Source organism: Gopherus evgoodei, chromosome 8 (genome assembly GCF_007399415.2).
Source record: "Gopherus evgoodei ecotype Sinaloan lineage chromosome 8, rGopEvg1_v1.p, whole genome shotgun sequence".
NCBI lineage: Eukaryota > Metazoa > Chordata > Testudines > Testudinidae > Gopherus > Gopherus evgoodei.
This window is the reverse complement of record NC_044329.1, coordinates 87,090,595-87,104,970: the sequence shown is the minus strand read 5'-3', so window position 1 is coordinate 87,104,970 and position 14,376 is coordinate 87,090,595. Positions and strand designations below refer to the sequence as shown.

Sequence of the window (14,376 nt, the reverse complement as noted above, 5' to 3'; positions counted from 1 at the left end):
ATCTGACCTGGCCACACCACCTTGAGGCAGAGGCCCAGTGTTGGGCTATTCAAGCCTCTCACCTCTTCTTTAATAGACCCCTAGGTTATTGATCCTGCTTTCCTTGCAGCCACACCAGGAAATACTGAATTCAACTCCCTATGCAGTTAGCAATTTATCCTTTGTACAAATGAGAAAATGGCCTATGTGAAAAGAGAAAACTTCCTACTTATAAAGAGTAGTTTGTGGCCACATGGCCCATGTATGGAATATCTATGTGTAAAAGTAGTACACAATCACTTAGAACTGAGACATGGGAGGGCTGGGTATTGTATATGTAAATACTTAGTTTGTCCACCTAAGTAACATTATGTCCTATAAATAGTAATAATAATCACTATACATTAATGTTGTGCTGTAAATGCCCATGATTGCCAAGTGGGACTAAATAGTGGAATAAATGGCCACACTGGGATACTGCCATTCATGAAAAAAATTAGAGAGTTGAAAAAAAATTGGGAAAGTTTTAAGTGTAATTTGAACAATATTTGCGATGGTGGTGGCACATGCTTGTTTCTTCACAGCAGGCAAAGATTACAGGTGGTCTATTCTGCAGTGCTTCTCTTGCAGTCCGAATCTTCCAAAGCTGGGCTAGCTGTGAGGATAATTATCTCCTAAATGCTGCAGCTTCTTTGAAATTCACTTTCAATTCAGTGAGGAATGGAGGGGAAGTAATTATTTACAGAATGAACAGGTATTTTTTAACCTAGATCTTATTTATAATGTTCTGTAGCACATCTCCAAGTATAACAGTGAACATAAGCTTTCATTGGTTTAGTAGAAACACTCCCTCTCTTCCATCCAGCATAATTTCAGTTGAATCTTAACATTTTATTTTTATGTCTCTCGTTCACTGATTCCCCACCACCACCACTGAACCCACTTTGATGTGCCACACTTTCAAAAGCTCTTAATCTGTAGATCTCAAAAAAGCTTAAATCAGTCAACTGGTGATCAGCTGGCCTGACAAATAGGTCATGCAGATTTCTCATTGGCACCGCAGTTAGTTCATGTTACACAACTCGCTGGAGTATGAGCTTTCTTAGCAAAGCCATAGATAATGTGTAGGCGGTGTTTTCCATTTGGATATTTCTGTTGGTTACATTCTATGCTTTGGTTTTGGTGGAAGCACACAGAAATGAATTTTATTGTAATTACTCTGAACCTAGAATAACATTTCTTAAATTGCATCTGAAGAGCCAGAAAGGTACATCAACAAAACACACAAGCTCTGAAATATGATTTGACATACAGAATATTTATGTGGTACATGATTTATTGATTACACCATGTCATATTACAGGACCTTTGCTAGTTTTTATTATTTCATTATTGATTAATGCGATTTTTTTATCATGATTTTATTTTGCCATTTAGTACACATCAAAGAATAAAGCAACATAGTTTGACTGTGTGGTTTTATACCTATTGTAGTATACAGTATTCTTCATTTGCTAAGGGTCCAATTCTACAAAGACGTATGCATGTCCTTAAGGTTGCAGGATTGGGACCTCCATGAGAAATACAAGATCTTTATCCACTATGGAAAAGTCTTCCAAAGAGCTCAATAAAAATCAAGTCAGTCTGTCAGTGACAAACTCATTGGCTACCTGAATACTCAACACTAATTCCACTGCATGCCAAAACTACTCAAGAGAAACACATGAATCTAAACATAATTAAACAAATTAAATCATAGGAAAATGATCAGTACTCAGGTAGCTTAACCTGGGTAATAGCTAACTTGCAAGAGATTTGGAGAGCAACTAGAAAGTGCTATGCCAGTATCCCCTGGGAACTGAATCAGGTTCAGGACTCCTGTCTGCTCACAGTTCCCCCAAGCCAGGAACCATCTCCTCTCTTCCCTATCCTGTTGGCTCATTCAATGACAGCCATCTTCCACCTGTTGCTGAATCCCTTCTCCCACTCTCAGCCCAAGAAGCAACAGTATGTACTTGCCACAGAGACTGGTATAGACCACAGAGCAGCTGACGAACATGCTGGCCACCAAAGCTGGTCAGGAAGTGATAAACTGGCTGCCTCAATGAGTGGCTGAGGGTCAATTTCAAATGTTCACAGTGGTAGATGCCTAAAGGTAAGGGAAAGGCTTATTCTGGAAATAGTATTGGAAATGAGAAACCTGTGTGGGATGGGGCATGTGTTGATGAGGTGATTGATGTGCCCTGTACCATTATATTTATCCTCAATATTTAGTGAGGACAAATATATTAAGGTCCTTAGATTTAAGAGCTCTAAGAGCCACATGATAGATCTTCTCTTTCAAGCATGGATCTATGAGGAAAGTAAAGTATCAGAGTAAAGATGCGACTCGTGGATTGGACAGCAGAGTTTTGCTCTAAAATATGTTCTTTAATTATAAAGTCCATTGTAATGTAAACACTTAGTGGGATATTTTCGTTCAAAGGTACTTTTTCAATCTCCCTGAGCATACTGAAGTTACTATGCAGTTAGTAGAGGTGTTTCTTTGCCCAGACAACCTTAGCACAGATTACACATTTCTATATGAGATAACAGATGATGTGTTAATAGGTATTCCTGTGAAAACACATATGTAAGTGATATGCATCTGTATATCCCACAGCTTAAGGAGAATATACAGCTAGCAAAACAGATGCAGCAAAACATTCAGGCCAAGTAATATGTTAGCGATAAAACTTGTTTCTTTATTTCTTTAAATGAACTAAAGGAAATATGTTGAAAGAATCAAACAAAACAGTTCAGTTTATTAACATATTTTACATACAGGTGACCGACAGTAATTACTTCTCTCTGAAAAAAAAAATGAAAAGAAAATTGCCACCTGAATTTTCCAAAGAAGATTTTGACAGAAACATACAATATGTTTAATGAGAAATGTACTGTAAGTAAAGACTTGTATGTAAGGAAAATAGACAAAACCAAGCAAATTTCACCATTGCTAAAAAGCCTTCTTGGTTATAAATAAAATTATTGAGAAGTGTTCTTTATTTCAACAGAAAAAAGACAGTAGCAGAATTTTATAAACAGATACATATTTACACAGCCCTCTACCAGTAATCGTACTGGGCCTGATTCTTTAAGGTATGGGGCACTTCCTGAAAAGGCAGTGAGAACTGAGGGGTCTCTGCACCTCACAGGACCAGGCACTTTAAAGGATGACATGACAGCAGACCTTATAAGAGGATAACACTGGAAATGCTGAAGCAACATGTTTAGGCTCCAATCGTGCAAAATGTACATGAGTAGGCCCATTGACATCAACAGAATTATCACATGCTTAAAGTTAAACACATGTGTAAGTGCTTGCAGTATCTGGGGCCTGGATGGAAGACTATTGCATGTAATAAAGGAAGCAAAGGAATCTGCTATATTTACAATAAACTTTACACTGAAACTAAGGCTCATGCCCTTGCATTTACACTTGCATTGATTTGCCCATGTAACCTATGCTCCTGCATTTTAATTTGACAAATAAGGTCAGGATCCTCAAAATGTGTACCAGATGACAAACTCATGAAAACATTTCTTTTCCTAAACGTTCTCAAGTCACAATCCTGGACGTAGTAGATATCAGTCTTTCAAGGGTTAAATAAAATCAGCACCAAATTCTTGTGAAGATATTCACAAAAGAAATTGGACTTACAAAATGTCTAGTCCAAGTTATTTTATTAGACCAGACCTCAGAGGAATTCCTTACAAGTTAAAAAAAAGATTAATATATATTTGGGAGGGAGAAGAGAATTATATGAAACCGCAAAACATTTAAAAAATCTACTTTAAATTGAACAAAAGCTTGGGTTGAAGCAGACCTGTATCTATGAAGACTTTAATGGCACCCCTTCCCTGTAGATGGTAATATACAACGTTATGTGAAGAATCTCATTACCACAAAAAAGGCAACAGGCATGTTTCCACTAGCAAAGTGATTAATAAAATCTGCTGTGCCAGTTGGTTTTTTCTCTCCCTCTTTCTCTCTCATAAACTGCAGATATTTCTAATATTAGAAATAAACCCTAAACTATGAAAAGTCTCTAGCATCTTTAGGAATTCTACTCCTTTTCTCTTCTTGTGTATGATATTTGTTTTACAATAATTCAGCTTCTCTTGTGTATGTATACTGATTGCACACAGTGTAGTATAAACACTATGCATGAGTGCACATTTAAGTACAATGCCTATACTGGAGAGAGAAAGCTATTGAGTTAAGAGAGAGAACTGTTTACTAGGTCAGTTCATATTTTCACAATGCTACATTTTCTGAAATAACAATAATAATGCCTAGTTTCCTCCCTTCTTCCATTGTACTGCTCATACATATTTTTCTTCCATTTACCTTAAGAAGCTGAAACAGCAGGGAACATTTTTGAACAACCTATAATATTCTTCCTGGATCTGAAATGAAAAGATAGGATTAAACGTGACCAATTTATTAACTGACTAATAAAGCCAGTGTTCCATTTTACTTGGTTTTAAAGGTGTTCAATATTGAGGTACTGGTTTGGCATTAGAAAAGGACATCAAAGACTACATAATCTCAGAACTGGAAGGTGAACAGTAAGCCCCAGTTCAGATCCTAACTGAAAAGAATGAAGACCAGATTTATTCAACCTTTTCCATTATTTCATAGAGTAGTTGCATTGTAATCATTTTTGACATTGAAATGCACTGTTTTTAAAACCCTAAACCTGGGAGAAATATCTGAGAAGATAAGAATTTGGGATGAAATTCTGGCCCCTCAACGGCAAAAGACCCATGGTCTTCAGTGGGGTCAGGATTACACCACTTCTGCCAGAGGGCATGATCCTGTAAACACTTCTACACATGAGTAACTTCATATATGTGAATGCCCCTCACTGACCTCAAAGAGCTAATTCAGATGCATAAAAAGTTACTCATGTGCGTAAATAGTTGTAGGACTAGGTTCCTGATTATGTAGCTATATATGAATATTCACATGAAACATTTCCCACAGGAAAGATGGTACTTACTTTTCTAGATAAAACACAAAGAAATATGAAGATGAACATCCCCTGAAATGCATTGAAAATTGTAAAAAGATACGCAGTGGCCACTGATCCCTGGACCACATGGAGCACCCCAAAGATCCAGGTAGCCCCAAGAAGGAACAGGAGAGCAAGAGCACCCCGAGCACAAGACCTAGGAAAAAGAAAAACATTGCAAGCAATGTGGTGACTTATGTCATTTTCTTCCTCTAATCTCTCCTTTGAAAAATTAATGCTTCACAAAGGTCTGAGAGCATTTAGCTTTTTGCAGTTACATGGTGTGTACTTTAGGTTGTGCTGCAGTACTATTGCAAGAATATGCTCACAGTCGTAGAATAGGAAAAGAGTAAAACTGGATGGATTTAAAACACTGGCTTTCTTAATCTTCATATAAGTTTCCTCTGGTGTACTGCAGTGCTGTATGATCTGATTTTAAATCTACTGTGAGTGTAATTCCCCAAGGTAAAACATATGTCTGTTATGAAGTATTCTCCCCCACAAAACAGGAAAAATGTACAGTATGCTCTTAGGTCAGCACATATGCATGGCATCAAAGGGATCTTATGACTCCCACATCAGAAAATGGGGCTGGCAGTAAAACAATGCACTCTTTTTAAAAAAAATAAAAATAAAAATAAAAAGCTTTTGCTTTTACAACACAAATAGCTTCATATAGTTCCAGGTCAGAATATTGCTGCCTTAATATTCTATACATTGATTGGCTGCGATTTATTTTTGCTAACATATTGTATAACTCCCTCGCTCTAGCAAATTACAGTATGTTGTCTTGGAAATGAAACCACTCATTACTTTCATATTCATTCTTAGCCCAGTCATTGCAGGACTTCCTGAGAGCAGAAGACATTTTCAGCATTGTTCCTCTGAAAATGAATAATTTTCAACTTCATTAAAACCAACTCACTACATGAAGCTATGAAGGATGAGGGATAAGAGAAAGTAATCAATCAAACAATTTCTAAATCCTAACTATAAATCTTGGGCAATGCATAGAAACTGCAGGAGTGTTTCTAAGCAACACAAACAGTAAGTTGTTTTCAATGTTCCCTGTAGTACACTTCAGCTTTTCCTGCACAAACGGTTTTCAAGGTCCCTATAAATCAGTTTTAAAGAGAGCAAGTTGATGGAAAAATCATAGCAGCATGCAAAGTAAAAATCCTGGGGAAGGAAAAAGAAAAAAAGAAACACTGAGCCTCATTATACAATTTCTTCACAGATAAAGTGACTCACTGAGAACTTGATTTCTTCATATATTTATTATATTTATCTACTCAGGGACAAATCTTTCAGTTCTGATTCAGGCACAGTTCCTGAAATCAGTTTTTGCCTCAGTAGGAGCTGCAGGATCTGGTGCTTCAAAAGGAATGGAAAATTAGTTGTTTAACCCTTACCACCAGTCTTTAACCTCTTCTTTATCAAAGGCTAGATTCTCATACTCACCTTGAGTAGGGCTTGTTTACTCTGCAAGCTGCCCCATTCATGTCAGTGGGACTATTTGAGGAATAAGGCATTGCTCAATGTAAGCAAAAGATGGCAGAATCTAGCCCAAAATTTTCTTTCTTTCTACAAACCATTAAAAAAATCTTTGAGTAGGCAAATTCATTATTTTTGGAATGATCACTTTAATCTCTGATTATATTTAGAATTATGGACAGTAGAAATTGTATTAAAAGGGAAACTTACCTTATATTTTCATAACAGCTAACTTCTGGCTTTAACATTGCAGTGTGTCGAAATACTTTGTAAATAATCACCCCAAAAGCCAGCAAATTGACCTGAGGGAAAAAAATGCTTTCGTTTTTAGTTCAGACTAATGTGCAATATCAGTTGTATGTTTAAATGAAACAAGTCAGATAAAGATTTCTGTGTGCGTGGAATCTAAAGAATATGTTGTTGGGGGCAAAAAACCCTCTCTCTGATCCACTTATATTAAAAACAAAATTATGAGCCCTGTAATAAACAATGATCAAACAGGTCTGTAATTCTATCGCACCTAAACAGTATCACTGACAACACCCTGCAAATGTTTTTTATTGATTTCATTGGGAAATCTCATAGATTTCCTGCTCAAATTTTTTTCCTCTGTGGGTGTATATATATATAAAAATAAAATCCTACAGATTTATCATTATACTCTATATTGATAAAACTTGCTTTTTTGTTGCCAAATATTATTAACAGCATCATATAATCTGAGGTCTTATGGGGTGTAAACTTTCAAGCGGAGTAAAAAACTTAAGACGTTTACACAAAGAATTTAAAAAATAACTTTGGTTGAAGGGTTTCTTGCTGAGTATTATGTGTTATATTTATGTTTGTTTGACTGGGGAATGATTTTTTAGTGATTTTTTGGACCTGTTTTATGATTATGGTGCTTTATTTGTGGTTGAAACAGAAAAAAGAACTAAAAAAGAGGTTTTGCAAATGATGCTCAATTTGCTTGCTTGGCTAGGCTTCACTGAGCTTTCATGTTTAAGTTTCTAGTACATTCCTCTTACAAGATGTATGGGTTTGCGGTCTTCCTTTTTTAAATTTCTTATTTTGGTTTGCAGCGTTTAACATCCACATCTATTAAAAATGTTAATAAATTAAGCAAGTTTCAGCTGGATGTCTTCCAGATTCTATTTGTAGATGCTTGTGGGATTACAGCTGTAGACTGAATAGAATTAATACCTCCCTCACTTGTTTCTCCAGAATGATTGTGTATTATTTTTCCCCTTCTCTTCCTTAAAAAAATAAAAATAAAAATAAAAGTGCAGCATCACTATTAAAGTATCGGTTTAATTTTCTAACATTTGCTGTGTATGGTCTCAGAACATTGTTGATTATGTTCGGGGTTATTAGGTATGTTGTTAAATGCAGGTTATGCTTTAATTAGCTCGCTTTAATACAGTAATAATGTATTTACAATTTGATAAGACAGGAGAGAGAGCTGATTAGTAGTTTAGGGAATTAATTCTTCATTGAATACCTTGCACTTGCATAGATCATGAGAGATTTTCTGAAGCTACTTACATTTAAAATTGTAATCTATAATATCTCCTAAACCAGCAATTTTTCAAAGTTAATTATAAGTAAGTCAGTAGTTGTGATAATTATATGCAGTTACTTTTTATCATATATTTGCTGGTGAATAATAGATCAAGTAACTTGGTATATACACTGTAGTTTGCATAGCCAATCTAATGTATTTGTTAAAATACTGTCTAGAAAGTAAGGTAAAATGTGATCCAAATACTGTACACAGAGAGAATACTCAGTATAATTTCTCTATAAAGTGGCATAAGATTGGAAACCTTTGAGTCATGATACAAAACATGTGGCCTAGTTTCCATTCTATGGGCCTGTTCCAAAACACACCAATGCCAAAGGAGAGCCTTTTCCATTGACTTCAGTGGGCTTTGTAGCAGGGCCTATGGACCAAATCCTATTATTCCTTACCCATGGACAAAAATGTCCTGAAAGGTGAGGAATGGAGCAGCCCACAGGGAGTAACTGGGAAAGGGGTGTACCGATGAGGGAAGATTCCATTTCTCTGGATCCAAATGGGATTCCCCTACACAGACCATTTACTCTGTCTATTGAGCAAGGTACTGGGATTTAGCCCTCTGCACTAATGTAATAACCATTAATTCTAATCATTTGATTCTTCAATTAATTCTAATGGGAATAATCTGTATGTATCAAGGGAATGGGTGAGGCTAACGTTGGCTTCACTGGAGTCTTCTGTCAGTTATTGTCTCAAGTAGTCTCACAGAAGGTTGTGTTACATGGTAATGACAGTGAGCTTTACTTCTGAAATACAGGGTATTTTGCAAGAGTTATTAAAATCCTAAGTAGGTTTTTACCCCATGTTCTAACATTTCCAAGCACTCTGTACATAAAAAATAATGAGCCAATTACATTTGCAGTGTGTATAATAAAGTGAGAATGCTCAAAGCAGTGACTTGTATGCAAATTTTTCAAACCCTAGCAAGAAACTTCTTGGACTGCAGCTTTGCCTGTTAGATGACCCAAGAGTAGGTGATAACAAAATATTTGCAATTGCCCCCAAGGAGCCACACTTTTCCCAAGTAAGGAAAGAATTTACAGTATGTCTTGTTATAAAGTTTGTTTTCAATATAACAAAGGCTGAATGGCTTGAGAAATCGTTGCATGTCCTGATGGGGGTTCTGTGAAGTATGTATTTGTTTTTGGTCTGCTGTTCTAACACCATATAATCTAATGGGGGAAAGGGGAACTGTAATGTCCCCTAGAGATATATCAGGTCTGGAAACTGCATTCTCCCGCAAAAAACAGGGGAAACTGCAATGTACACTCATAAAAACCAGGTGCTGCTGGGCAAGTGGCAAACTGAATTCTTATTATTCCACTTTCCTCCCTTAACATCAGGCAGACAAATTAAAAGCTTCTGATGTAGAGTCCAAGTCTGCAAGGCGCTGAGCAGCCTCTACTCCCAGTGATTTTAATGGGAACTGAAGGGCTCAGCAACTTGGAGGACTGGGTGCTTTGGAAGTACAGTTTTTGAAATTACTCTGACTTTTCAGTAGTGTCTTATGAAGTTCAATGACATAAGTGGCTGGCCAAAGAAGATAGAGGAACTGCCCCTACCACATCATCTGCAGCACATTACCTGTTCCTAAATGCATTTACAAAAGAATATTTAGCCAGACCTATCTTACCTTCTAATAGCATTTATGTACATTGGTATATTGTGATTCTACAGCTTTGTATGTGAACAACAAAAAAAAGTGAAGGCACTTGTAAATGAAAAGCCATTGCAAAGGAAAATTAGCTATAAAGTATGTTATAGAGGGAGACAACTATGGATATGAACCAATGTAATCCCAGATTCCTCCAGCAAGAGTCAGAAATCCAAATGACACCTTGGAATGCTGGCTTTTATGTTAGGATCCATGATGGATCTGAAAGATATCAGACAGCTCCTTATTGGGTACACAGCTAAGGAAACTCAAGGAGCATAAGTTATTTCATCATTTATTGGCACCTTCCAGGCATTAGACAGCTGGCTTTGAATGCATTTTGTTGTCATACAATAATAAAAGTGCTACATTTTGATTTGTCCAAATACACTTTTCTTTGTAGGATCCTCCATATGCAAGACAGGAGGATTCCGAAATCTGAGATAAAATCCTGCCCCTAGAGAAGTCCATGACGAAACTCCCATTGACTTTAGTGGTGCCAGAATTTTACCTAAGTGTTTTCTGGAGGAATAGTGGAGTATCAAAAGATTTACAGGTAAGAAAGACACTACTGTGAGCCCCATCAGATGCATAACTCACTCTACAGTTTAAATACGACCCTCATACATGTATGTCATGGTCTGGATGATGCCCTCCTGGAGAAAAACTCATAGGATTAAAAAATATTCAAATTCCAAGAAACCCGCAGAGGTCTCAATTAATCAGCTTGTCATGAGATGGGGTTTGTTTACCAATGGAATCAGCAAAGGCATACCCCTCCAACCATAGTTATTCCATGATCATGAAGAAATCTATCTGAAGTGGTTCCACTCTACTTGCTTGTCTACCTCAGCCCTGAGTTAGGACGGCTCCCTCAGAAGCCTGGGTGTCATTGCTTCCCTGTCTCTGCTCTCCTACTCTTCCATTGACAACATGAAGTTGGACTCTGAAGTTTTCTGGGAACTGGTGATATAGGGAGACAGTCCAACAACCGTGGTGTGTGGTGCTCCTGAGTCTGGGTACAGCAAACATGCCACTGCAAGGACTCAGAAAAGTACTGAATAATAGCACTGTTATTGCCTAAGCAAATTACAAACTTCCTTGTTGATCTCTAACTGTATTTTGCAAATTGTATAATCATATAAAGATGATAACATAGGTTTTAAAATGCTAAATGCTCCAAGCTGTTGGAGTCCTGCTAACAGCATATTGCTTAGCAACTACTACGTTTAAAAATGATCTTTAATTCCACTGTTAAAATGTTAAAAATGGAGTATTTTATAGTGGTAGAATAACAATGTTATATCCTGGAGTAAATATTATGTTTCTGCTTCGCATTATATGAAACACTTCTGTATTTAGCATCAAATGCTAATTATTTTTGTTGAGTGCTGAATGTTCCAATGTATAAAATGTATTAAAGCATGCAAAGTAACTGCCTGATTCTGCTATCCATACTTATGTTGAGTAGCAGCTTACTCCATAAGTAGCCCTTACTAAATCACTCTGACTACATAAGGAGAAAGGTTACTACTCAATGTGACAGAACTGAGAGCTTACTGAGCAAGGAGATTTGCCATCATTTTTCTCCATCAATTTGTGTTACAGCTTTCAGATTTTGCAACCAAGAGAATACTTATTTTTTTGTAATGCGCAAATATATACAGTAGGTTTCTGCCAGATGCTTTGTTATAAGCAAGAGCATCAGAATAACTATTAAAATGAAATTGCTCAGGACTATCTAACCTTAACCCTTTATAAATAAACAGAGCAGTAATAGTTTAATCTGAAGCTAAGCGTTTTGAAGCTATTTCAAGTACAAATGTATTTACCGAAGAGAAAGGAACATGTACTTTCATAAATGCTATTCTGGTCTAAGAACACTGAAGACACAGTTTAGTTTTTCACAAGATATTAAAGTCCTTTTAGTTCCAGACTCTAAGGCTCTCCATCATTACAAAGCAGAGCTAGTACAATAAAGAAGCAGCTAATTCTAAAGATTCAGACATACTAGTTCTGATTCAGTCTGAGCTCTCCACATTCAAACTTCAAAAATGAAGCCCCCAAATCTTTTTCTTTTTCCTTTCTCGGTCTCAGTCTCAATAATTGATGAAACCATCTATATGCTGATGTCAGATCTCACAAAAAAGAATGAGAATATTTCTCCTGCTGCTCTCTTAGGCATATACTTGAATTTTTTACATACATCAGATTGAATTTGGCTCCTTCAAACAATGTCTGATGTTCAGCACAGTTGTATCTGTATCTTTTCCTTCAATGACCCTTATTATCAGTGGCGGAATTAACGAGTCTACAATGGTCTGAATTCTGCCATGAAGAGAGAGAGAGAGAGATCTAGCTGGCTACCTGACTAATGGATGGGCAAAACGACAACAGTTAGTGGGACATTATTTCTGAAAGGGTAGAACAGAGTTAAGCTGCTAACAATATAACAGTTCAAGCTTCAAATTGAAAATGTATGCCATATTAATTGCATAAAATTGCACACAAGCTGGCAGTCAAACAGTCTGGGTTTTGTTTCCTGTCTGATTTCTCTCATTATCATCTCCCAAATGAATACAACTTCTTACATGCTTTACTTAGACAATAGTAACCTTACACAGCAGTGGAAAAAGTAGGAAAAAAATTAAGAATTTGTTTAGAATAAAGAAAAGGTCTGCAGTGGTTCATGCTAGATTTTGTGACTCTAATTGTTTAAGTAATTTGGCTTATTTAAAAGTGTGAATATGTGCTAGCTGAGTTCATTTCAGACCCTGTCTCAATAATTATGACATCTTCTCATAAAGTTGTGTAGCTATGAATATTTCATAATCTTTTTTAAACACCTCAAGCTGTGGATTTAGCAATTTGATAAGCGAGTAGTTGTCAACATTTCTGAGAACCCTTTTAAGGAGGCCTCAATAAATAAATAAGTGGTTTTCTGCATTTCTCGGGGGAGTGCCTAGCTTCTGTTCTCTGAAGTACTCTAGATTCAATGCAGTTTGTCAATGGATTGCAGGGGGCTAGATCCACAAAAAGGACTTTCATTATTGCCCTGCCTAATGCTTAGGGGCCCTGCTGCCTAGTGGAATCTGCAGCGCTGAGTTAGGTATCCATGCTCCCTATATGATCCATAGGAAGAGTTAGACAGACACCTAAGACAAAAGCCAGTTAGCTGAGCAGGGAACCACCTAAGTTAGCTAATAGGAAACGCTGAGGAGGGGAGTGTGGCCTAACACCTGTCCTTCAAAGGGAGTGAGGCACGTCTTTCCACATAAGATTCACAGCTATGAACCCCCTCCTGGAGTTAAGTGCCAATGCCAGGTCAGTCCTTCCACAAGGGAAATGAGGATACTGACGTGGTGGTCTGAAGTTGCTGCTCCGAGTCACTCAGCATGATTTGAACCTGGGTCTCCCGTGCAGGTGCCCTGACCACTGGACTACCACCACCTTCTCCCCTTCTGCTTTGAATAAGGTCCATTCCAGCAGGCTCTGAAAGCACCTACGGGATGTGGTCCCACAGGTGACATAGGCTGGGAACACCCAGTCTGAGAATCCCACTGGGGCTTAGATTCTGAGCTGCGTGGAATGCACCAGGATTTAGGTAGCTTTGCACACACCACTGGCAGAAATTTAGACAGATTGGGAATTTAGGTGCCTAAAGGGTTTGATGGCAGCTGTGTGGAGTTTTGAGGAACTAAATTTTGGATATAGGTGCCTAATGAGGCAGTTAGGCTCCTAAATTTCTTTGCGGCTCTAGCCATGATTTACTAGTTAATTCTGAAATAGCTTTCTTTAATGTTGATCCTGCAGCCAAGGGTGGACTTCTGTGCCAATGCAGAGATCCACTGACATCTATGGGACTCCATTTGGGCATAAAGGTGGCCTGCTTTAATTCTGTTGTAGGACTGTGGCCTATACTGGTAAGTATACGAGAGAAACTAATAGTTTTGATAGGTCTATATGAATAAACTATTTACTAGATTGAATCTGCCCCTTTTTCTGCAAAGAATCTGTACCCTTTGGGCCAAATCTTAGGCTCCTCCTAAGTCCCCACACACCTTCAAAGAGGTGCAAGGAGGATTTAAAGCTGCCTTAAAGCAGTGCCTGAAGATTTCCTTTGCACAAGGGCATCCTTAACTGGTGTAGAGCTGGCTACACAGGGTTTGGCCCTGCTCCAGAACCCCAGGCATGGTTGGCATTTGGGGGTGTGCAGGCAGCTGGGAGGTGTGGGGCAGAGTCATCAGCAGCATGACATCTGGGGATACTCGAGTCCATTGGGGGCCTACAAATACAGGGTGTGTGTGTGAATATATAGCAGACGGGTGCACAGAAGGCTGCTGTGATGCTCAGGGAAACTGGCTTTTTTTTAAAAAACAGATTTGTTCATTATTTGGTGTATTATTTATCAAACACATTTTGACTTATGGATTGCTCACAAACTATTTGTTATGACCTGTCCCCTGAATATCCACTATTTCATCTATGTGACTGGTCACTTAAATCACATGGTGTTGTTTCTGATCCCAGGTTGGATGACTCAGATCCAAAGATTTTTCAGCAGATGGCCATGTGACACTGCCAAGGAGAATACTCCTATGAATCTGTGATCA

General features: G+C 37.7%; 1 protein-coding gene across 3 annotated transcripts in view; it reads right to left on the bottom strand.

Moving 5' to 3' along the window:
• Positions 1-1,278: 1,278 nt before the first annotated feature.
• Positions 1,279-14,376, bottom strand: part of ADGRL4 (adhesion G protein-coupled receptor L4) — a 99,737-nt gene continuing 86,639 nt past the window's right edge. For 2 of the 3 annotated variants that reach the window (XM_030573022.1, XM_030573020.1), the window contains 4 exons: positions 6,744-6,835; positions 5,028-5,196; positions 4,373-4,431; positions 1,279-2,829 (listed from right to left, as the gene is read on the bottom strand). In XM_030573022.1, coding sequence (XP_030428882.1) covers positions 2,820-2,829; positions 4,373-4,431; positions 5,028-5,196; positions 6,744-6,835 — 330 coding nt within the window. In that variant the 3' untranslated portion in view covers positions 1,279-2,819. Of the gene's footprint in view, positions 2,830-3,648; positions 4,432-5,027; positions 5,197-6,743; positions 6,836-14,376 lie in introns of those variants that run through there. The other variant, XM_030573021.1, reaches the window with a different exon arrangement.